The 24534-nt window shown below is 38.2% G+C and overlaps 4 protein-coding genes across 4 annotated transcripts in view; 2 read left to right on the forward strand and 2 right to left on the reverse strand.

Annotated features, from left to right (window-relative positions):
* The first annotated feature begins 164 nt into the window (after positions 1-164).
* LOC131775786 (SID1 transmembrane family member 1) lies at positions 165-13714 on the forward strand. Its single transcript, XM_059091942.2, has 26 exons — positions 165-440; positions 1042-1154; positions 1697-1855; positions 2763-2808; positions 3197-3298; positions 3604-3687; positions 4064-4187; positions 4656-4712; positions 4803-4896; positions 5219-5280; positions 5934-6181; positions 6764-6837; positions 6917-6983; positions 7292-7365; positions 7636-7710; positions 7960-8008; positions 8329-8371; positions 8771-8845; positions 9171-9307; positions 9621-9723; positions 9882-9949; positions 10286-10332; positions 10674-10779; positions 11200-11310; positions 11792-11905; positions 12243-13714. The coding sequence occupies exons 1-26, from the start codon at positions 237-239 to the stop codon at positions 12303-12305; spliced, it is 2499 nt and encodes an 832-aa protein (XP_058947925.2). The 5' UTR covers positions 165-236; the 3' UTR covers positions 12306-13714.
* On the reverse strand, positions 13642-22565 carry LOC131775692 (uncharacterized). Its single transcript, XM_059091850.2, has 8 exons — positions 22400-22565; positions 19365-20289; positions 18712-18977; positions 17745-17895; positions 17311-17407; positions 16446-16755; positions 15203-15505; positions 13642-14501 (listed from the first exon to the last, which is right to left on the reverse strand). Exons 2-8 carry the CDS (start codon positions 20255-20257, stop codon positions 14179-14181), a joined length of 2343 nt encoding a protein of 780 aa, XP_058947833.2. The 5' UTR covers positions 20258-20289; positions 22400-22565; the 3' UTR covers positions 13642-14178.
* A 255-nt stretch (positions 22566-22820) lies between these two features.
* LOC136281971 (F-box only protein 3-like) lies at positions 22821-24346 on the forward strand. Its single transcript, XM_066169005.1, is given in 10 exon segments — positions 22821-23086; positions 23089-23241; positions 23244-23264; positions 23785-23934; positions 23937-24029; positions 24032-24118; positions 24121-24176; positions 24178-24223; positions 24226-24312; positions 24315-24346. Coding segments are annotated over 10 exon segments (930 nt in total). The 5' UTR covers positions 22821-22881.
* Positions 24347-24404: 58 nt separating this feature from the next.
* The window catches only part of LOC136281972 (protein FAM234B-like), a 9843-nt gene continuing 9713 nt past the window's right edge, over positions 24405-24534 (reverse strand). Inside the window, 1 exon segment of the mRNA XM_066169006.1 lies at positions 24405-24424. Within this exon segment, the coding sequence (XP_066025103.1) occupies positions 24405-24424 (20 nt within the window).

Raw genomic sequence — 24534 nt, forward strand, 5'->3', positions numbered from 1 at the left:
TTACCATGGGACATTTTCAATCCCACACCCTACGCCGGTACCACCCACGTACTTAGAGACCACAAATAAGAGAAAGAATGAGAGGAGACTGAGACCTAGTTCCGGCGCTCTCCCTTCCCCAACATACTTTGCGTGCTTTACCGGAAGTGACGCCTGTACAGAAATCAACATGTCGGCGACCTGTACGTCAAGCTATCCTACAAGTTTCTTGTTTGTCAATTAGGAACGATTCAGAAATGGCAATGGAACAAACCTGTTCCTTTCTTCTATGTATTCTCTGCATATCAGAGTATTTTCTGCCTATTTGTGGAACACTTGTGTTACATGAGTCTTCAAATATTCTCGAGTATCGCAACGCCTCCATGGGACATACTGTAAATGGAGTTGTCTCCCAGCACAGGGAACAAGTCTGGCTCTACTCCTGGATTAACAAGACTGAGGTGAATTTAGTTGATGACGCTTCGATAAATTTCACGGTCAGATTTCCACAAAGCCTCATACAGTTATATTACAAAGCTGTAGTCCCTTTAGAAATCTAATGTTTCCGCTGTCGTTCTCTTTTACCAAAAATTGTGATAATAATGAACTATGGGACTGTTTGGACTCTTACCCCTCTTCAACCCCAATATCCAATAAGTAATTCTCCTGACGGACTTCCATACATTCCTTGTAAACTAAACTGGTGAGTTTGAGGTTTTACAAAGCTAACACCAGATTAGTGCAGAATTAGAAAAATTGTAAAATTATAAAATTGTAAAATTTATGGAACAAATGTAGGTTCTCTTTTGGTTTGTTTCAGATATTCATTATCAATAAACTCAGAGAAGGGTGAACCCCTGAAATGACTTGAAAATGATTGTGTAGTTATGTTTGGTCTAACTTCTTCTGAATTTAGCATTGCAGCATGCTTGCTATGTTTGCACTTATGTTTTTATACAATTGAGTTGTATTTTATGAAATGGAGATATTATGTTTTATACATAATTTGTAGTTCTATTCTTGTACCAAATAAAGTCACTGAAAACTCAATTGTTTTCCCAGCCTTATGCAGTTCGAGTGACAGTGGAAAGTCAATCAGCTAATCAGGATTATCCCTTGCTGTTTGTTGCACGGCTGCAGAGAGGAGTGGTTTCATGGCCAATACCAGTTGAGGGGTGAGAGAAAAAAACCAACAATTTACAAAGGTCCACTGGTGATTTGTTGGAACAGAAGCCAAAAAAATTTGGTCTGGTTTGATAAAAATGCCCCCCCCCCCCCAAAAAAAAACAGCAGAAAAGTCAATTGACATCAAACAAAGTATGTCCTGAAAAATTGTTTTTGTTGCTTTTTGAAATTCTTTTGAGCAGAAATTTCAACTGTAAGCCTCAATCGTAAGTCTGAAATGTAATTTTTCATACTCCTGTCCAGAGATATCAAACCAAGCATAGTGAGGTTATAATTAGTGGTGATATGTAATACGAAAGAGCTCTATACTATTGATTGCCTTTGTAACTAGGGGTATCTTTGGTAAGCAACTGCTCCCAGGACACTTAAAAGGTGACCATAACTGGAGTTAGCGCACTGCTGGAATAGTATTATGTTATCATGCACTTAGGTCAGCTTTTAAACTTTAAAATTCCTGCATAGGAGGGAAACCTTATAACTGATGCATTGTACATTATATTTTGAGTTTATATTTGGAGAAATTCTTTTGCAGGTTTAATTACAATCTTGTCAGTCGAACACTTTGCCCCTTCAGTCATGGTATCACACAATTAAATAGATCAGAAGCAATTTCCATTGATGTATCAACATCATCAGAGAAGCCAGTCAATTACTCTCTCAAAGCAATGTTTGCTGACAAATTTCAGTTATCGTGAGTATCATGAGTTAGGTAATAAGTTGTATATGATAGTCACAAAAGATATGAAAGTTTCAAGATGCTCAATGAGAAACTAACTGTCTTGGAGATGCAATAGTAAGTAAAGCCTTTATACGGGCCCAAGTAGCCCATGGGGCAGGTGCTTATCTCCAGTTTTCTAAGCATGAAGTGGCTAGGAGTATTGCTACCCCCCCTGGATGGGATGCTAGTCGCAGGGTTACCCCCAGCACATTTGCTAGTACCCATTTGTACACTGGGGGAAGAGAAGCACTGTGAGAGTAAAGTGTCTTGCCTAAGAACACAACACAATGACCCCAGCCAGGGCTCAAACCCAGACCACCTAATCTGGAGTCGAGCACACTAACCATGAGGCCATGGCACCTCCACCGGAGATGCAATAATGAACCAAAATTTTATACTTTTGCTTGCTTTAACAAAGCTGTGGAGTCTAACTGAGAACTTAAAAATCACCTGCAGTGATGGCTATTTCCTCACATAAGCCCTGCAGAGCTGGGAAAAGTGGTGATTTAAGTTAGTCATCATGTTCTGTTTTTTGTGTCTAATAACAATGAATACAATGATTGTAACACTTATTTAAAGAGGAAAAATTGTTAGATTTTGTCCACGTTAATATAGATAAGCTAATTGAGTCATTTAATTTTTAAAGTACTGGATTAAAAGTTAAGTTTGGAAAGGAGCTTTTCTTGGAGATATTATGAGGTTATAGGGGTTTTAATCAAATCAGGAAGGATAAGCTAATAGTTGGTCAATCTTTTTAATTTTTCAGTATTGATTGAATAATGGAAAATTTATATTTCCTACTACACTGTACATGCTAATTTTTGGACAAGTCAAATATTTTTTTCTTTGCGTAACATGAAAATTCAAAATTTTTTTATAGGATGAATACACCATTAACAGTTACAGTGGACCCTGCGCAACCTGTGGTAAGATAATCTCTAGATAAATGTAGATTTATTTACTAACTATCCAGTATCAATAATAAATGGTTTGTCTAAAACACTTGGTTATAGATGTTTTTATAGAGGGGTAGCTCTTTTTCACAAGCTTGCACATAGCATACTGTTAAAAGCTCTTGATTTTTAAGTAGTCAATTTATACTCAGTTACAAGATGTGGTATGAGCGAAACATATGCATTAGGAAGTACAGGCAACAAGAGGTAACAAGAAATTGGAAAATTATTTTGCTACTATGCAGAATTCTCCAGCTAAATTTTGCAGAGAATAATCTTCCACCTTTACATCCACTCTTTTTTTTTCCTGTTTTCCCTGACTTGCATGGGCCAATAATTTTTTTCATTTACCTTTTGACAGTATTTCTTATGGAGGTATCCAGAAAAAGTGGATACAGTTGTTATTAAGGCTGAATCCAAGGATAATAAACTGTGTGCCATTCTATCAGTCCAGGGAACTACGGTTTGTCTTTATTTTTCCTTTTATGATTGGAATCTTAAGTTTACTGCAAGACTCTGAAAATTTTGATTTGGTTTTGATCCATCGGCTGTGTACTGACCAGTGATTGTGAGGCTTAGGAAGCAAGAACAAACCTAAAAACTACAAACCAATTTTTTTTGCTGTTTTTCCTGTTCTCTCTAACCTGTGTTTACAGTTTCTGAGTTTTATTAGTGCTCTACAGACTACCCTGCAGAAAACACACAATTATTTAAACAGAAATGTGTAGAGTTTAAAAACTGATATTTTTGTTGCACAATATTTATCAGTGTCCAGTGTATGATTTGGCAAGAAATGTGGAATTCACAGGCCACTTTCAGACTATGACAACCAAAGCAGCAATCACACTAGAGGTAAATCATTGTGGTTAAATATTTTGAAACATCACACCTTGCTCATTCTTTGTATTTGTACACTTTTGAAGATTCCTGATGGCAAAATTTTCAGTGTGGATCTAAATGTAATGCTAAAGCTAAGGAAAAGTGACAAGGGTCGTAGCTCAAAACCAAGTCACTACAATTATCTCTTCCTTGAATTTAAAAAAGATGAACAAAAACAGCTTTTCTTGATTAATAACATGTACACTTTTAGAAAAGGGCTTCATGTAGTGGTTTATGGAGGGGCTATTCCAAGATTTAGAACTTTAAGGTTTATATTTATTCTAATGAGTTGACTGGAAAATCCTCACTGTTCTACTTGTGTCTTATTTTATTTTGTTTTTGTCATCAGCATAATCAGACCCAGTTTTATGTTGTACTGATAGTCAAGTCATCTGATGAAGAATGTGTCTCTGGAGAAAGGTTTGCTGAACCACGCACTGGAGAACCAGTGTCAAAAGATCCTGATTCTGCAGGTAATGTAATGAATTTACAACTCAGATGATAAAATTTTATTACCTATTTAGCCAGTTATTATATAAATGAAGTGTTATAAAAGTGACGGTCACTAGATGAGCAGAGTTTTAAATTAACTATTCCATGAAAGCCCTCTCATTGTTGCCTCCCTTATTAATTATCAATCTGAGAAAAATTAGCTTCCTCCAAAATTATTATTTATTTATAATAATTATTGAATTTGATAGACACTTAACCCTTTAACTCCCATGAGTGACCAAGACAGAATTTCTCCTTACAATATCACTACAATATCAAGCAGGCAAGAGATGAGAATAAAGAAAAATATCAGTTGGGGATTATAAGTTGATCCAATAACAAATTCTCCAAACTAACATCACAAGAACTGTACGAGAGACAGTAAGGAGAATTATTAATGAGATCTTGGGAGCTAAAGGGTTAAAGGTGAAAATCTCATGACATTTCAGGTCCATCGTCCCAAAAACAGAAGACTGTCACAATAACTGTGGAAAGTACTTTGTCTCGTAAGTCCTTTCTCTCAAGTATCTCTTTATTAAATTCATAATTCCAAAAACATTGTGGTAATCAGTTACCAATCTTCTCTTTCTCCACAGAAAAGGACTATGTGAAGGCCATAGTGGCTCCAGTATTGTTTTTTGGGTCATTCTATATCATTGCCTTTTCTTTTCTTCTGTTTACCTGGTGTAGGTGAGTACCTCAGTGTTAAGTAGTAAATAATCACTTAGAATGTAATCTTCAGACAATAAAACGGCTGCACTGTTTTACTACTTGCACCAAGAACTGACTTGAAAATTTTTGTCAATGTTTTGCTATCTCAATGCACTGCTTAGAAATTTTCAAATCTGTGAATCTTATTGGGTTACACATCACAAATTATTTTGGAAATAGGATTTTGGGCAAAATTTTCCCATTGAATGATATTTTGTGAAGGGTGATGGCCCCAGCTACAAATGCAACCAAACTGAAAGTTCTGAAGTTCTGACAAATTTTTATTGGATTGTATCATTAGACAAAAGAGAGGAAGGAAGAGTTTCCGCTCCATTTTGATGCCAAAAGAGAGCAACAACAAAGGTACGTAGGGCTTGTTTAACAAGGTAATTTTTCTCTTTAGTGTGAACAGCACATCATTTGCTGTGACACTTTCTTCTTCCAGGAGCAATTTAAGATTTCTAGATCACTGTTCCAAAACATCACATCAAATACTGTACCTGTATTATACAAAGCCAAGCAGTAGGCAGGGTATTTGTCACATGTAATAATTTTGCTTTGATGTCACTGAGCCACTGTAAGTTTTTTTTGGCTCAGAACATTTTTCAGGTCATAGATTAAGACACCCATTGAGCACCTGAATTTTTTTCTCCAAGTATACCTGTATCACTAACAGGAGCACATCAATTCATCCTTGAATTTCTTTTCTGAGATCTTTCTTAGTTGAAAAAATTAAATGTTTTAGGCGACAATTCCATTGCCCCCGTCCTCTCTCTCTCTCCCTCTCTCCCTCCATCTCTCCCTCCCTGGTCATTTTCTGTCCACTGGCTGACAGTTGGCTTATGGCAGCTACATAACCACTCATGAGTCAAGGATACACCCCAGTAATCCAGGCGTCTTCTGACTTACCGGTATTGTTGGATTATGGAAACTATATAATCATTTTTAAGTCCAGGTTAATCCAGAGCAATGAAGGCCTTCTTAATTTCAATTCAAAATCATTTTGTTTGCCTCAGATGCTCCAATAAGTGCACCACTAAGAACATCCTCATCAAGAAGATCAAGAAGATCAAGAGACCATTATGGATCAACACCACAAGGCATCTTTCCCATCAATGAACCGCTGGACACTGATAGTCTGGAACACTCTGAAAATGACCACTTAGTCACTGATAGAGTGATGGATCCATCATCGAAGGATTTTGAGAAACATTATGACATGCTGCATGACATTGAAGTGGAGAAAGATGTATACCGGTTGAGGGTATGTAGATTTGGCGATGGTTAAATTTGGTTATAATGTAGTAAATGGGATTTGCACCAAGGCAGTGTCAGGAATAGAACGTATTCATCTTAAATTAGTAGTTGCAACACAGGTGACATTCCTATTGATTTGAAAACTAGTTAGTTTAAATTGATGATGTAAACTAATCTTATGGAACAACTTACTGATTAGATATTTTTAAGTTAGTTACATGTAAGTCCATGATCCACTAGAAATAAATGAAAGTAAGATTCCATGGATGGTACTTCCAAGAGGTGTACAGTAGCTATTTGTCCACTGTTACTGGGTCAAATCAAAATTCTGAGTGCTGGTTTTTGTGGAAGGAGTAAAACCTGAGAATGATCAGAAAAAGGCCTTGGAAAAAGGATAAGAAACAACAGCAACCTCAACCCATGTGTGATAGAAAGTGTGGCCAGGATCCCACAGCTGTAAGTCATAGAAGTTAAGGGGGGAGGGTGGGGCTTTATCATGGCTGTGTTAGCTCAGCTTCCCTTCCATCAGTGGTAAAGTATTGTCATTATATAAGTAGAATTAGTTTCATTTGTTTCATTTTTCCACCAGACAAGTCTTATGCTCACTGACCTGGCTAAGAAAGAAAAGAAGTATCTGAAGAAGAAATACAGACATTATCACTGGTTTGTAAATTAAGCCTGTTATTGATTTTTTGTTTCAGTATTATCTATTTATTGACTGTACTCTCATTGCTATCTTCAGGAATCTGCTATTGATAGCTGTGTTTTATGCTCTCCCTGTTGTGCAGCTTGTCATAACATATCAGAAGGTATGTCTGGTTACTCACTTCTTGTTTTCAAGAGCATTTACCCTTGCTATCTTACCTGTTTGGAAAGCCAGCCATGTAATAATGAAAGTATTGCACAGAGAAATTGCTGATAAACTGAGTGCAGTCCAAACCCACTGGCAAACTGGCACTGGTAAACTGGCAATCAAAATGTCGCGATCCACATCTGCAGTGACCACACTGAAGGACAAACTTTATACTTCTCTTTTGAAACTGGGTGTAGTTTTATGAGGGTTGCTTCTAATAAACTATTTTGTTAATTGGAAGGTTTGTTCTAATTTTGAATGCAGGTTCTTAACTTTAGTGGAGATGAAGACATATGCTACTACAACTTCTTTTGTGCTCATCCCTTGGGGGTGTTGAGGTATGTCAATGAGCAATTCATTCTGTGATGAGCAACCCTTTCATTCCATGTTGCAACAGTATGAAAAAGATTTTTAACCCTTAAGCCAAACAATAATCCGTTTTTCATTTTATATTATCCAGGTAAATTCCCTTCTTCAACTCGTATCAAGATACAATATATTAAGTTGTTGAGTTAGCTGTGCACTGTGCCAGTAAAAAATTGGCAACGAGCTTGGAAACTGATGCTCGGTATTTATATTCATATCAAAGGTGGTTCTTTCTATTGCAGTGCGTTTAACAATGTGTTCAGTAACATTGGATATATCATGTTGGGTTTTCTCTTCCTTCTTCTTGTATTGCGACGGTATGTACACTGAAAAAATTTTGCTAAAAAATTGGCTGTCAGATGATTACATTCTTTCCGGAAAGTAGAAGGACTTAGTTTTGAACTGTATCTTTGTACAGTCATGTACGTTCACAGTTGTTTCTAGGTTATTACATCATTTTTATTTACAATGTACACATTCGGAACTGAAGGCTTGTTTTTCCTTAATACATGGTGTTTTGCAACTTTCTTGTCACGTTTATGACATCTCATATATTTTTTTTTCAGTGACAGGCAACACAAACTAGATGTTGCAGAAAACAGCGAATTGGAGAAGGTATTTTTAAGCGCGTCAATTTTAATTACATCGTTTAAACTGCACTACTCTACATAGTGTGTCTATTCTTAAATTAAACATTTTGGATTTTTTAACGTGCAATGGAAGTGAATCGCGTATTACTCTTAAATAAGTCAGGTAAATTTTGATGGCTAAAAAAATCAGCAAAAATTAATAGACAGGACGTGGAAAGTTTACAAGAGCAAGGACATTTTTTCCTAAAGTGAGCGAATTGATTAAGTCCGTCTCGTTAAGTAATTGAAACCAGGTACTTCGTAAATGTATGGTAAACTTTCTGTACACTTACGTTCTTTTTTCAGAATTACGGCATTCCTCAGCATTACGCCATATTTTATGCCATGGGTGAGTGTATCGGTTTTTTGGCCCTTTTCAGTCTGTTTTCAGTCAAGTGTAGAGCGTAATCCATACGTAATCCAGGATTGCTTTGGTCTGTGATTGGTCCAGAAAAGTCACGCCTCTCTTTCATGCAACCAATCAGATCAAAACTAACGACAATCACCGCTTGTTGGTCACTTGGTTTTTCCCGCGCTCCACATAATTAGCTTGTTTTTACTTTGAGTCCATATTAGTTCCTGATAGCATCTATTTTGGTTTTACGATATTCAATCCGGCGAAATACCGTGTATATCACCATTTTCAGTCATCGCCTTGGTAGTTCCACAGCTTTGTGGCCCAGGATTACAGGGAATACCTTCGTTTCACTTTCTCTTGACTTTTACAGCTTCTTTGGTTTTATCGCAGGTCTTGCCTTGATAATGGAAGGAGTTTTATCAGGCTGTTATCATGTGTGTCCTAACAATTCTAATTTCCAGTTTGGTAAGTTTTCCCAGCCCAAGATGAGAGTCTTATAGTTTTCAATCTTACAAACTGGACGCAGACGCCTGTGAGAACGCTTATTTTTAAGGTTACTGTATATCAACTAACTTTATACATTTGAAGCTGTCTTGGAAGTGAAAACGCATGCTAGGCAAAATTCAGAAGTCGCCGAAAAGTGTAATACCTTACTCGACCGCACGCTGTTCAAATGTAAGAACAGTACTGCAGAATCCCTCTCTATCTTGTTGCAATACAGATAAGGAGTACACCGTCATATCGCCTTCAAACGAGGTGATAAATATTTTCTTTTTGTGTTTTCCTGTAGACACGTCTTTTATGTACATCATCACTTGTCTGGGTGTAGTAAAACTTTATCAGACGCGTCATCCAGACATTGCCGCCAACGCGCACATTGTTTACACAGGGTTTGCTGCTATCATCTTCATCGCTATGATTGGAGTGGTGAGAATAAAGTTTACGATATTCAGCTATTCTTTCTCGCACTCTTGCAAACAGAGGAACCGCTTGAAGGTCTAAGATGTGATTTTTATTAAGAGAGATGTTGAATATGTGTTGCTAGCGGTGGTAAGTTATACCAACAGACGTAAAAAAGAACTCTGATAAGCTGAGCAACTTCTAGGGTTCACAAGGGACAAGTTTTCTGTGTTCTGTCACAATAATCAAGTGAGATTTTGGATTTTTTTTTTTTTTTGGGGGGGGGGGGGGTATGAGATATACTGAAGTGCAGATCTTGATTGTTTCCCTCTCATTCAAGGTTTATAGTTCTTTTGCTTTCTGGACAACATTCGCCATTATCCACATCTTTGGATGCCTGTATCTCAGTTCACAAATCTATTACATGGGAAGAGTAAAGTTTGGTGAGTTCTGGATAGTAAATGTTGAAGTTTATTTGGTTATTTTAGGCATTGTTTTGGTTAGAATTTGTCTAATTTATGACTCTATGGAAGGCATATTACTTTAAGATACTGTAGGATTGAACTTGAAAATGCTTTTGTGAATTTTTTTTCACCTTCAGATGCTGGAATGTTTGCAAGAGTATTCGTGTTGCTGCGGTATGATTGCTGTTCGTGTCCGGTTTACAAGGTAAAATTATAAAAATGTCTTTGTCTCAGTTCTAATTTTGTCTAAAGGAAGAGACTTTGACACATACACAAACCTTTTGATGTAGGTAACATTTTTCGCGCGAGCCTAACGAAGTTGTGCTTTTAGACGTTTAAAATAGGATGTGTACATCAGAGAAAAAAGGTTGCTGAGGTTAAAGAGAAGAAATGAAAGGTTTTCGTGGCAGGAAAATCCCTATTTTTTCAAGGCTTTTGTAGCTGTGGGCTTTGGCGAGTGGTGATTGCCTCTTTTAGTGGTCAAGTCTTGACTGAAATTAACAAAGCTATTGTTGTTGTATTTTGTCTCCTGTTTGCGCAGGATCGCATGCTTCTCTTGGTGATTGCTAACGCAGTGAATTGGGTCTTGTAAGTACGCTGTAACTGTGTTGTTAGGCATTGTAATACATTAGAACGATGTTAAGTTGGTTTTTATGTAACCAAATCCAACGAATTTACAACAGCCAATCAGAGGAAGGGAAATATCACGGGGAACCAATGAGAGCTCAACCCAAAAAATGAGCTAACAGTCTGAAGCGCGGGAAAACGCGAGTAACGAAGGGACGATTGGTTTTCGTTTTGTATCTGATTGGTCGAGAGGATGGTGCGCGTTTTTGGACCAATCAGGAAAACCAAAGCGTTCTATAAACAACAGTTGGAGAAGACCAAGAAAACTAGTTCTTTAAGTGAGTTCTTTATTCCACTTGCAGTGCCATCTATGGTGTTGTTGCTACACCTAATGACTTTGCTACCTACCTGCTGGCTATCTTGATCGTCAATGGACTTCTCTATTTGGCATTTTATGTCATAATGAAGGTATCCATACATGAGTTGATTGAGTTAAGTTGTTATCGACCGAAGACAATGCAAGGCTAGGGGTTTATGGTATGTCCTACTACGCATGTCACTACGAGCATTCCCTTTTACTCGGCGAAGACTGTCGCGCGAGCAACAAAAACTCATCGGGAAAAAATGTTAGCGCGCCAAGCGGAACTCTGGGAGTGAGGCGCGCTAACCTCATTTTATTTTTTTTCATGCCGAATAGGAGGGACTGCTTGTACTCTATCCTGTCCGACCTTCTGTTCCTCGATGACTTGATTTGCCTAGATTCTTTCAGCACTTACAACTTGAGACATGATCTTCCTTGCTAAAAGTATCATATTTTTTTAAGGTTTTGGAGAAGGGCGTCTTCCCATAGTTTATTTAAGAAATGTCTTTGTGTATTTATTCTTTCAGTTGAGAAACAAAGAAAGGCTTCTATTGTTCCCTTCGGTTACGCTTTGTCTGACGCTTTTCTGTTGGATATTAGCGCTCGTTTTTTTCCTGAGTAATCTCACGTCTTGGCAGGTAAATGAAACATGGATTCAACCTTTAAACCTTCCAAAGTCTGTCAAACTCCACCACTTATAGATCTGTTATTCCGGTTTTCGCAGCATGAATGAAACGTTTCAACAATGTTCTTAGTCCTTTTGAGAGTAACGAATGCAATCTTGCTAATCCATCGGTCTACAATCGTTCAATAGCCGGCCCATCAAATTGCAGTCGACTGTCGACCGAATGGTCGGTCACCACGTTCGGGGATGTGTCCGTGTGTGTCTGCGCTCGTTTTTGAAACTTTATAACATAATCTTTTTACCTGGTCAATAATGCCGTAATTTTCTTGCTCCCATAGCATTTTGTTAGGTTCCCCTTCCCCCCGCTCCTTTTACAAGAAAGTCCCGTTCCCTCATTCAGCAAGTTACGCGACTTCCATGATTAGACGCAAAAGGTCGCGGTTCGTACTCGTTCCCTCTGTGTACCATATTCCGCTTTTCTGAATCTTTTGCAGAAATCTCCAGCGCGGTCGAGGGAGGGTAACAAAGAGTGCGTCCTCCTGGGATTTTACGATGCTCATGACGTGTGGCACTTCCTGTCCGCCTGCGCTTTATTCCTTTCATTTCTGGTAAGCACTCATTTGCATTTCTTTTCGTGACGATTTAATTTTCAATAAAGTGTCGAAAAGTTATCCTGAATTGTATTGGCTTTGCTTCTCTTTTCTCTCTGATTGGTGTAGAAAACTTGATCCCCTCTATCAACCAATCAGGTGCAAAACTAACCAATCGTGGCTTGGTCACCCGCGTTTTCCCGCGCTTGAGAATGTTCCGAGTTCTCCTTCGCTTTCAAAACAATTTCCTTTCTTTCCTTCGCGATTGCTTTGTTGTTTTACCGCATGCGAGTTGCAACGACCAATCATTCTAAAAGTTAGTTTGTGCATTATGCTTACGAGTTTGTCTTTACAGGGTTTGTTGACGCTGGATGATGACTTGCTCGAAACGCCAAGACATCGCATCCCTGTATTTTGACAAGCTATCTGCATCGCTGGATGTGTTTTGGCAGTTTGAAGTTAGTTAACTGACATAGTTAACCTAGGTAAACCCGTCAACTGAAGTTGTTATAAATGGGTGCCCTGGGCAACTAAAAATTAGCAATTAAGGAAAAAATAACCATAACAGATGAACCATCAGAAACATGTGAAAACTCTTGATGGATAAAAACTAAGAATTGTAAATCATTGTTTATTAGCAGAAAGATGACAAGGGAATAGAAAAATATCAGCAGGGAGATATTTTATGATTTCAAATCAAATTCCCAGAGTTTAAAATTACATGAAGTGTTTGGTAGATAGTATAGAAAGAAGTAGTTGGACTCTCCTGCCGGTCGCCCAAACTCCCTTGATTAGGAGCCTGGGAAGGAGGAAATTACGGAGCACTTAGAGCTCTCGGGCCCAGGGCCCAGTTGTTCGAAGGCCGATTAGCGCTAACCCAGGGTTAGATTTTAATCTGGGTTTCTTTATTCCTTTACTCTAAAGCCTTTTTGGGAAAATTTTCAATGTCCTTTTTAAAGCATCAAATAGTCATACTCTAGACAAAAAGAATTCGACTGAATTTTCTTTTAAAGCTTTTAGATCTGAAATCGGATTTCACACTAACCCTGGGTTATCTTAACCCAGCTTTGAACAACCCGGCCCTGATGTCCTTTTTAGCTGCAACGCCCGCCGCTTATGAACATCGAGCACCGAAAAAAGAAAACTGCCATCCACGCAAGACAAAGGAAAAGCTTTAGATTATATCTTAAACAGATTGATTAGTATAGTTAACCCTCATGGCAGCAAAAATGGCTGCGTCTGTCTGTACAACCCGAGTTTTGAACCTCCCTGGGATAAAGCAATTTCTTGGAATTGTAGATAGGTTGGGAAAAACAGGGAGAAGTTTCAGTGACTGAGTGGGAAGGGAAGCCAGTATAAATTTGTATCATCGGGATATTGTGACATCGAGAGTTTGCGAAGAAATATTCAGTGCTCGAAATCACACTTTTGTCGCACATGAAGAAATTAAATGTGAAATATTTTACCTTGAGAACACAATTGAAAATCAGGAGGTACTAATGATATTTTCATAAATTGATATTAGATGAAAGAGGCACTGAGGCGTTTTGTGACACTTTCTTTTGATAAAAGGATTTCTGTATAGATGAAGTCTTGAAGTTTTCGTAAAGACATTTAAGGGATTCATCTTTTAGATATTTAACAACCTAGATTGCAACATCTTTCACGTGAGGAGAAAGGTAAGAACCTTGATAGACCTAAAGACTTTGAAATAAACCCATTTTATTAAAAACGTATTTCTAATTATTATCATGAAGTTGGTCAAATTTCTCGCCAGTAGAGGTTTATCTTAACTTCAGTTGTTCTGAATAAATTATGTCGTGTAAAGTTTGTCTTTTTAGTACATCTACTTGTACTTATATATTTATTTTGATTTAATTTTATGACAGCCATTGAAATCTACGCTGACTACGAGACTGAAAATACATCAGCCTTTAAAACGTTACCAACTCTCATCCCAATACTGAAAGATTCATCATGACTAAAAATTAATCTGCGACCATGAAGGCTAATAGAACTTTTCATAAACGCGAGTCTTTCGTAAACTGGCGCAGTAAGAGCGCAATAAATTCGAAAAGAGCAAAAATACATAAATCAAATCAACAAATTTGATCAAGAAGGTAATGGAAAAGCGCAGGTTGGTTGTGAGGCCAGACTTGAATAAATGGGCAGAAAAAGGCGAAGGCCATTGTTACACCACAACGGTCCTTGAGGCCCATTTTTGTAGAGTAGGGGGGTGGGGGGGGGAACTCAACGTATACTCGGTAAAGATCCTTACATATCCCCCTCGTTTAGGGCCTTTTCCTTGGGTTAAAAAAACCATTAGTTAGTGTTCCCATGTACCCTCCCCAGCCTTGCTCGGACATAGGTAAAAACTTGGCACATTTTTTGGAAGGGGACAGATTGTTGCATTTGCACTTCAAGGAAAAACGATACACGGTCAGGCTTCCAAAGTGGACTTTGTACAAGTCATAGTCTGATTGACTGACAAATATTTGCTCCTTGTCAGTTTGTTGTTGCTTTTTCTTGAGGCACTCATTCACGGCTGAATCTCCTGCATCATATATTCCAAGTTTTTCATTCTTGTCTTCATCAACGTCATTATCAAATTTCCCTGTTGATTTGACAAATAGACAAAGAAATTCACCTTTTGTTGTCTGCTATTAGTCATTCATCCATTCGACAAAAAAAATTTACCTTTTGTTATCATTGGTAGAGACAAGCGAAAAGCTTCGCATTCTTCAAATGCATTAATTTAAAAAAGAGGAAACCAAATTGTTGTTTACCGTTCGCGTAAACAACCTGCAGCCTCTTCACTGCGATCACCAAACGAATTCCCACCAGTTTGAATTGTTACGATTTGCTTCGAGACAAAATTGCAATGCAGGGACAAAGATTTGCGCAAAGTTGTTCTTATCACACGTAGCAGATCTAAGTCTTGGCTCGCAAAGATATTTCGTAAGTTGAAGTCTGGTCTGTACTCTCGTAATTGTTTCAAATGACGATGAATTTCTCGAATCGGAAACAAACAAAAAAACAGTACCAAACGAATAAAAAAACAAAACAAACTAAATATAAACAAATAGCACTCTTCAATATTTTGCTGGGAGAAACAACAGCTTTTTCTGTTTTTGGCGCGTTAAAAACATGCAAAGAAAGCCACATCAAAAAACTTAATTTTTCTTTCCGTGACCCTTCCACAAGCTCTTTTCACTCAAAGGTGTGGATAGAAGGTAAAGCGACCTGGGACTGATGTTACAGTAGAGTATGGCCATAATAAAATACCTTGATGTTAAAAAAGTGATTGCAATTTACCTGCTCTGCTGAGATTTCTATAATTCGCAATACAAGCCTTGTCCTCTGGTAAAATAATCCGTACTTTAGCTGGATACTGCCAGTAGGTAGTGAAAACCACATCGATGGAGTCCATTGGTCCTTTAATGTTTTCTTCTCCAAGCGAAGTGGCCATCGAACCTGTTGAAATAAGTCTCTGATACCCGCCGTGATCTGGTGCTCCAATGTGTCGTTTTCTTCGAGAGGTGAATGTGGAGTTTTTGCTGTTTGGTTTGCTGCCAGTTTCCTCTCTTAGACTTTCATGCTCTATGTCTTGGAAATCCTCTGAAAATGCGATAAACATTGAAATAGCTCTTACTTTACGTGTTAATTTTTGACACGTTTATTCACACTACAGCAACTACCGTGTGCGCACTCTGAAAAAATGACAGAGGGCTTTGCTAGCTGCTGTAAAAACGGTCACTGGCAAAGACGGGCAGGTCATTTGGTCATTCTCAGGCTGTTCAGAGGAGAACAGTGCTTTGCTAGTCGCCTCCAAGTTATCCAATAAGAATGCGCGAATCACTATAACGTGTGGTATAACGGATCAACGTCAATATCTGAGCAAACTTCGCACCTTCCTCTCCCCTGAAAACAGTAAACTGACAACAAGTTTGGGTTAATGTTGGGTCAGGGGAGGGGTAGGTGCGCAGTTGCTCGGATACTAATAGCGGAGCTCGCAGAGCGTAGCCCCATAATTATACAAAATAGTAGTAACCCATCAAGCCGAAAAAATTTGGATGCACGACCGTACAAGGTGCTACTTTTAACATGCGTGGTCAACTGCACCGCGGGCACGCCAACGCCACGGCTTTGTTCAGCAGTCCAGTGGTCAGTGCATTGGGATCCGAGTCGGACGACCCAGGTTCTAGTCCTAGCCGGGGCAAGGCGTTGTGCCCTTGAGACGTGCAGGAAAAAAAAATGCGAGCTCCGCTTTTTAGGCTTGGCTAAATCTATATATTACTAATCGCCTTAGCCCTTTAACCCGTGAGAGTGACTAACATCTAATTTTTCCTTACAATATCACCCCTGAATCAAACATTAACGTCATGAGAATGGAGGAAATGATCACCAACTAAAGAAGCTCTTGACTGTTACGCAAATTCTCCTTGTCAGAACCCTTGGAAATGTCAAGGGAGTAGTATGGAGAATATTCATACTGATGTTAAGGAGTCAAGGGTTAAGCATCCAACTCTCATAAAAAGTAGATTTTTAACTTCCTCACCTGAATAATAAATATCTTTGCCAGGAAAGCCTATATTGTGATTAGTCACCCGCAGCTTACTAAAGCTCTTTGCATTATATCGCAGCTTGCAAGTGTCAGCTCTGCTTTGCTCATGGACGTTCGTTCCTTCCACAAACTCAAAGTTTCCTCCCTCGCCCTCGTGGCCGAGACAGTCTGAAACCCAGTATATAAACAGGTCGTTACCAAGCCCCTGCATGCTGGCTGTCAGGGGAGACGTGTTGCACATTGATGATGACTTCAAGAAAGGTGTGACTAACGGCTTGCCTGTTTTGCCATCGATTACTGTCACCTGTTGGTCAAAAAGTTATTTCAAAAATTAGACTGTCTCACGGAGAGGATAGGGGGCTTTTTGAAAGGAGGGGGTGCCATACAACAGCATCTCATTAGAAAATTTCTCATTCAAGGTGGGGGAGGGTGACATGGTACCTTGAAGAATGAAAACTGTTTGTTCAGATGGCTGAGATTTCTTCTAAAAATAATCTTGGCTACTTTTCAATCAAGCAGCTGAGAAATTAACAAGGAAATAAACCCTATATTTTCAAATGTTCCTACTGGGACATTTTGAGCAAGTCAAAATACAATACAACTTAACACTCACTGGCATGCAGAAGTTATCAAAAGCAGTTCTTCACGCAGTTTTCTAAAGCTCAGTGGTACAGCATTGTTAGAAAGAATACAAAGGTTTGGGGTTTTGTAGAAAAACAAATTCGAGACAAGACCCCAAGAGTGCATTTGAGCGAGTACCTCTCCCTTTGGGTAATGATGCGTTGTCTTAAAAATAAAGGTCCAAAAGCTGCTCACACTGTTCAACTCGACCATGCATAATTATTTTAAACCCACTCACATTTGAGTAAAAATAAACCGGAAATCCTGATCCATAGTTGTACCTCACCAAAAAGTCGGCTGTGTTATCCTTATTGAAGAAACCTGCTGCTGGTGACCTTTCATAATATCAAAGAGAGAATATGTATTTAAATTTGTAGCATTTTTTTAATGGACTTTTGTACAATGAAAACCTGACTCAAGTAATCACAATGGCCAAGCAGGACACAGAGAAACATCCAAAAGAGCCAATGAGAAGCCAAGGTATCAGTATCAGCCTCAAGTACAAGGAATTAAAAGATTTGGACAAGTGATTTCTGTCAGTTTTGTTCTTGATAAATTTTAAAAGGTGAACTGAGATTTCTAGACATATCACATTGTTTAGTGTAATATGGCAAAAAGATGCAATACCCAACAACTTCTAACTCTAAGCTGAAAATTAATGTATGAACTTACGTATACGATTCACTTGATGGGAATACAAAATGCCACAACCTCTTGTAGTTTTCTCCATCAAAAGCAATGACAGTTGTGTTGTACATTGCCATGGTGATGTCAACAGTTCCATCATTGTTCAAATCCACAAGAACAGGAGGATTCATCACCCCTAAATATGAAAGGAAAATTTAAATTCAAAAAACAGAAATATTTCTCTTTTGAGGAAAGACATTAAGCCATGGCCTTGGGTGATTTGTGGACATTTAGAAAATCAGAATTGCCAAAGGGGACAAACAGTTGACCACGCATACAAAAAGTTGACCACACATACAGCTGTTGTTTTATTTCCTGTTTAAGCATTTAAAAATTTAGTCAGCTGGTGGTATTAACTCAGTTGGTCACCAACGTACATCAAGCATAAGACAAGAGTGGCAATGTGTTCATTACATAAAACCACCTGGTTAAAGATTTCGTGCAAATATTTGAAACCTGAGATTGGCCTTGCAAGAGGCGAATTCCCTGAGAATGAAGTGCAAAATATTCCAAATGGAATAATACCCAGTAGATGCCATTTGATGTTCCAAATATAATTTTCAGTTTTACCAAGTGAATGGTGCATAACTTTACCACTGTCTGGAGTCACAATTGGTTTCCATGATGAGGCACCATGCACACTTCTCTTGGCAAACAGCCAACAGAAAGAGCAGATCAATGCAGGAGTGGGACAGGAGGGTGGGGGAAGGGGAAGGGGCAGGGGGAGAAAACAAGAGATTCAAAGTGGCAGGCTGATAAAAAGCCACCTGATAAGCAAGCTCCAACTTTGAACACAACTGTTTGCTTCCCCCATTTAAAAATTATACATGTTGTCTTCTCTTTGATTGCATTTTATTTCCAACATTGAATGGGTTGGGGGTGCAGGATGATTTCCAACATAAAAATCCAAGGTTGTAGGTCTGTAGAATCTACACTTAGATTTTTTTCATACCTTTATAATCATCTTTATAGATAAGCTTAGAGTTTTCAATCAAGCCATGGAAGAGATCTATCAGTGGCACAACATAGAGCCCTCCTGGGTGTGTCTCTCCACCTGTACCAAACAGCACAAGCTCGGTAGAATCTTTTTTTGTGTATATAACAGGAGAAAAGTAAGTTTCTCTTTCATCTGGAGTTCTCACCCATCTTAACACCTCTCCAGTTTTGCCAGAGAATATTAAAAGACGTCCAACCAGACGCTCAGGACTGTTGGGCTCGCTGGGAAACAATAAAAGCACATAATTCACTATGTCTTATCTTCAGTTGCTAATGATTTCATTTTTAAAAATATTAAATTAGAGAACACTGTCCCCAAGAAAAAAAAAAAGCTACAAATAAATGAATTAATTAACAGCACCTTACAAATATCGACAACCAAGAAATTCCTATTTTGGGGGGGGGGGGGGAATTCCAAATTCCAAAATATCGTTTTGAAATTTTGGCAGGAGAACCATTTTCTTTAGCCTGGTTTCCACATGATTGAGAAGATTATGACCATCCTGATGGCAAATTACTCGTTTCTCAGGATTATAAATGGGTATTAGCAATGGTTTGTTAATGAATATATGTATATTGAGAAACTCAAGAGCAATATCATCAACTTACGCCAAAGGATCCCCCCCATGTGTGACAAGAACTTCCATCACCCCATCTCCATTCAAATCTCTGATGAACTGAGCTGTGTACAAGTTCATGTTGGTATCTCTAGATTCCTGTGGTCCAAAATTCCAAATAAGCTCTCCTCTTTTACCACTGATGGCTTGAAAAACTCCTGCCCTTCCAGATATCAAACAATCTCGGACACCATCCATGTCTAAATCACCATTACAGTTTACTGAATAGATTTCATGCATGGTATAATGTCTCCATAACTGTTTGCCAGTTTTTCCATCAAGAGCCATAAGGCCACCATAACAGGGATAGGTGCCATTAAAATACAGATCACATGATATCTTTGGTGCATTGTAGCCATCTACACCAGTTGAAAAGCCAACCATGAGGTCATCAACTCCATCTTCATTCACATCATTGAGTCGCACTGCAGTTTCTGTCATAAGTTTTGGCATTGTTGCATGCCACACCTTGGTGGCTTCAAGCTCATCACATGGAGCAAAATTATTCTCGTCATTCAAGAAGCCATCTTGTTTATCTGTAAGAACCTTCTTCACAAAATGGGCATCAGAATCCTTGGATTTTGATTCAATTGCTTGTAGAATGAGCAACACAAGTCCAGTAATGCAAATAGAAAAAAATGCCAGCCAAAGAAAGAAAACAAAACAAGCTCTGGTTGTGCACCAAGGTTTTGAATGTGCTCTCCTGATTTTTGTAGTCCTGTTTGGAGGCATTAACTGTTTTTGTACATTTCTTGTTGGGCTAAGTAATGCCGTCCCATAGCCATCATCAATTTCATCATCGAGGTCATCAGAATCATCATCCTCTTCACTTCCAAGATGTGAAAACTTGTTTGCTTCTGGTTTGTAAATATTACTCAATGTCATATTGCCATAAGCTCTTTAGTCTACAATCAAACCTGAAAGTAATTTCAAGAACTCATAGTTAGTTGTAGTTATTAATAACAGAATTGTATTGTACATGTATTGCACAGTTTCTAGACACAATCCAATAATGCTTCGAGGTATTCATAAATTTTAAAAATAATATATAGATTTAGGCAAGCCTAAAAGTGGAGCTTGCATTTTTTTTTTTCTTGCACGTCTCTTTAGCAAAACTAAAGCCCCTGCTATGAATAAAGTGCGTGGTAATATTAATGGATTTCCATTTGCAACTTCTCCATGTCCTTGTAGAGGACTGATTATCAGATAGTGCCCATGGTACAGTTGGCCCTGCATGCTAAAAGTAGCACCTTGTATGGTTGGTCATACAGTCGTACATCCAAATTTTTTCAGCTTGATGGGTTACTACTATTTTGTGTAATTATAAGGCCACACTCTGCAAGCTCCGCTATAATAATAATAATAACATCATTTAGAACTTACAATCAATTAATTCTAAGGAAAGAAAATGTAACCCACCTTTAGGGAAGGAAGTTTTGAGATTTTATTTAAAAGTAGCCAGCAACTTACTATTCCCTATTTCATCAAGGAGAGAGTTTCATCCGCCTTACGTCTTAAAGATTACTATTGAACTGCTAAATTTGACAATGTCTCAAAGCTATAATCAGTGACAAAAAAAACTTTGCATTACATTAATTTTTCAAAGCAAAAACCTTCCTTCCTCTCCATCAACTATTCTACACCAACATAGCAAGTTTTGGTAACAAAAATACAAGTTTTTTTGGTAAGGGGGAAGAGTAGGAAGATGAAATATAAAGTGTGTAAAATTTGTCAAATGGAGCACAATTACTCACTGTCAACAGTTAGGAGAAAAGGGGGTACAGTCCCCGTCCCAACCCTTTTGTCTCTGATAGACCAAGCCTATTCTTTTTTTAAATCAGATATTGCTAAAATTTTCCAGCATAAAGTATGATTTGCAAGATAGTGTTAGATTAAGAGTTACAGTGGAGAGGAAGCAATTTAAGGAAGACTGGCTTTAGAGTTATTGAAGTAAATAACCCTTTCTATGCCACACTCTGTCAGCAGTAATTACTTTTACACCCAAAGATTGACTAAGTTATTGTATAGCTTGTGTTCTTGATCTATAGCAGTCTCTTTGCAAGCAACCATAAGCTTCACTAAACAAAATACCGCTTGCACCCTTAATTCCATAATTGGGAAAAATTTATGCACCCTTCAGATTTGACCGCTATTAGACTCAGATCGATTTTAAACAATAAAGATTATTTAGATGCTTGAAGGCTACTGCTTCCCCTTTTACTCAAAACACACTATTGATGAGATTAGGTCACCGTCACAGTTTATCACAACTAAAAAGGCCTTACAATTGTTCTTTTACAGCTAAGATCAAGGAAGTGAAAGGGGAGACTAAATGAGATACTTTGACAAGATTTCCGTATAACTTCATACTTCCTCGATACATACGGCTCTCGATAAAAGAACAATGGAGAAAAAAGACTTTAGATCACCTTTGGGACCAGGGCTTTGTTCTCGATTAGTATGGGGCTAGAAGGAAACCTTTCCCTACATTTCCTCATACAGATCATATTTCTTCTTAAATTAATCTCTTCTTCCTTTTCATTTCTTCCTTGCTTCATTTTCGTTCCTCCATGAGCAATGATAGTTTAATTAAATAGAAATCTGAATAGGCAGTTAATGACACGTCGCTTTAACTCATATAGGCAGAAAATAAACAAAACATGACCTCCAATCGACTCTAGCATTACATTTTTACAATACAGTATACACTTCACTAAAATACACTCAAAACCACTCAAATCGGGCTGAAATTCGTAAAATTGAAAATATTGTACGTAAGCAGAGCATCAAAAATTTCGCCATCGCAATATCTCCATTAAATTATCTAATTCTCCCCTAACGAGCTTCTTGAATGTGATTTTTTAAGTACTGTTTGCGATGAATTCAAAAAAGAGCGTATCTCCTCTGTTAACTGTGTTAGACTCTTCACGAACAACCTTAACCAGAAATCAAAATATCAAGCTGACCAATGTATTATTAACGACAATGGCATTACTCATTCATATTAGCAAAAAATATTTTCAATACCTGTAAGAGAGAGAATTCACGCTGAATATACACGACTAGTCATCACCTCTCGTAGAAGTCGGTTTGACAGCAACGATTTCATTTGCCAACGGTTCGACTCGCAGTTCGTATTAAATTAATGTGTAACTTTTGAAAACACGTAGACAGACATGTCAGTGATCGAGTTTCAAACACATACAAAAAACGAACTTACTGGAGTAGACTGGGCCAAAAATATTGACGAATACCGCTTTTCTCCCACCCCACCCCTATATATGATTTTTTTTCTTTAATTGTGAGAGTGCGACTGAAAAGATTCAGCCAGGTGTGGTGCCAATTTAACGAAAAAAAAATTTACCTACATAAGAGAATAGGAAAAGACAATTTGAAAGTGTCGACTGATAATTTTGATAGCGAAATTAGCAAAGGTACTACCCTTTTCTTACAACTACCTTCCCCCCCCCCTTTACTCCGCTCCCGTGGGATCATGACTCTAAGACAACATGGCAGCCAAATGCTCATACTTGGCCTCATTGCCTGCTATTCCTTTGGTGAATGTTCTGTCGTTCTTGGATAGGAAAGACTTGTTTAGTTGCTCTCAGGTTTGTTCGCGATTCAATCAAGTTGTCTCCGATCTTCCTGTGTGGAAATCATGGTGTAATGAAGTGTGGTTGGTCGGAGAATGCCCGCCGGGAGTAACATGGAAGCAGTGTTTGTGGAATGGAAAGCGAAATGGGGTCGCTATGAATCTTGTTATGCAACCATAAGAAAAGCTTGGAACATCATTGAAGACTTTACAAAGCTTCACTGTCCTAATATTTATGCATCTTTGAACGATGGATTGTCAGAAGAAGAAATTCGCGAAACGAAGCTAACAAACTCAATGGTGAGTATTCATAATTTAGTTATTAAATTTACAGCAGCTTTTACAGAGTTTGAAGTCATATTTTTAAAGTCAATAATCAGAATGGTTTCTCATCTTGTTCATTTCTTGTCTCTCCTTTTTTTTTCCCCTCTTTTTTGTACACGGTCATCCAACAATGATTTTTAATTCAGATGACAACATATGAGATTTTATATCGTTGATCGTTAGCAAAGCTGGACAACGACAACTATAAGAAGAAACTCAGTATTGTATGTCCATTGGAGAGAACTTCATGCTGTCAGTAAGAGGTAGTAACAACAAAAAATCGGTGGCTAGTGTGCCATTTTAGGCAAAGTTTCATGGAAAGATTGCGGAATGCCTGGCACAATTTAAATGAGTGAGTTCCCTGTCTTGCACGTCATTCCATGAATCCGTATTGTGTCCTTGGTAACCTTTTCTCCTACAAGTTCAAATTTCCTCTCTACTTGAAACTTATTAACAGATAAAAAAGGCCAACTTGAAAACCTATTTGTCCCTGCAGGTTGTAGTCTTCCAAATGAACTGAGATGTTCAATTCGTATCCACAACGGACAGCAGCTCGTCTGTCCAGGGCTGATTGGATCCATGGCAATTTCCAATCACTACCAAAGTGAATCTCTTCTGGAGCTTGGCATAGCTGCTGGAGCACTCCAAGCCGTGATGGGCTGAGGAACTGTATTCCTGTTTCCTTATGTGTGAATACTGGAAATGGACAATTTATGGCATTTACAAATGAAGAAGGGCGTAATCGGGAGATTTGTTCTGGCCAATCCCAGATCGCAGTGCTGACAATTTTGACATTTCTCCAATGAGAATGCACCATTTTCTGAGTGGAAGCAATTTGAAAGCTGGCTGTGTAAATATGCAGATCAGTTGTCTCGGAACTGCTTCCCAAGTAATTAACAAAGAAATTTACAAGTTCTTATTTTCTGCCTCTGCGACAACCAAGGAATCACAGTTACCACGACTACTGCATTTCTTCCAGAGCTAAGTAGTGTCAAACCTCCCCTGTTTTTCTTCACATATCGCATATAATTTCCATGGATCCAAGTGTTCTGAGGTAGGTTACAAGTTGTAAAAGGCACTTTAAATTTAAGAATTTTTCCTTCAAACTCACAGACATCATTCTCTATTGTTGCTTGCTACATGCGCAAAAACATCATGCAAATTTGTCACTGACTCATGCCTTCCATGTCACAAGGTTTTTAAAAAGGTTTATCATGTGTGTACCACTACCACAAAGCAGTTACCA

The sequence above is a fragment of the Pocillopora verrucosa genome, chromosome 6 (assembly GCF_036669915.1).
Source record: "Pocillopora verrucosa isolate sample1 chromosome 6, ASM3666991v2, whole genome shotgun sequence".
Classification (NCBI taxonomy): Eukaryota; Metazoa; Cnidaria; class Anthozoa; order Scleractinia; family Pocilloporidae; genus Pocillopora; species Pocillopora verrucosa.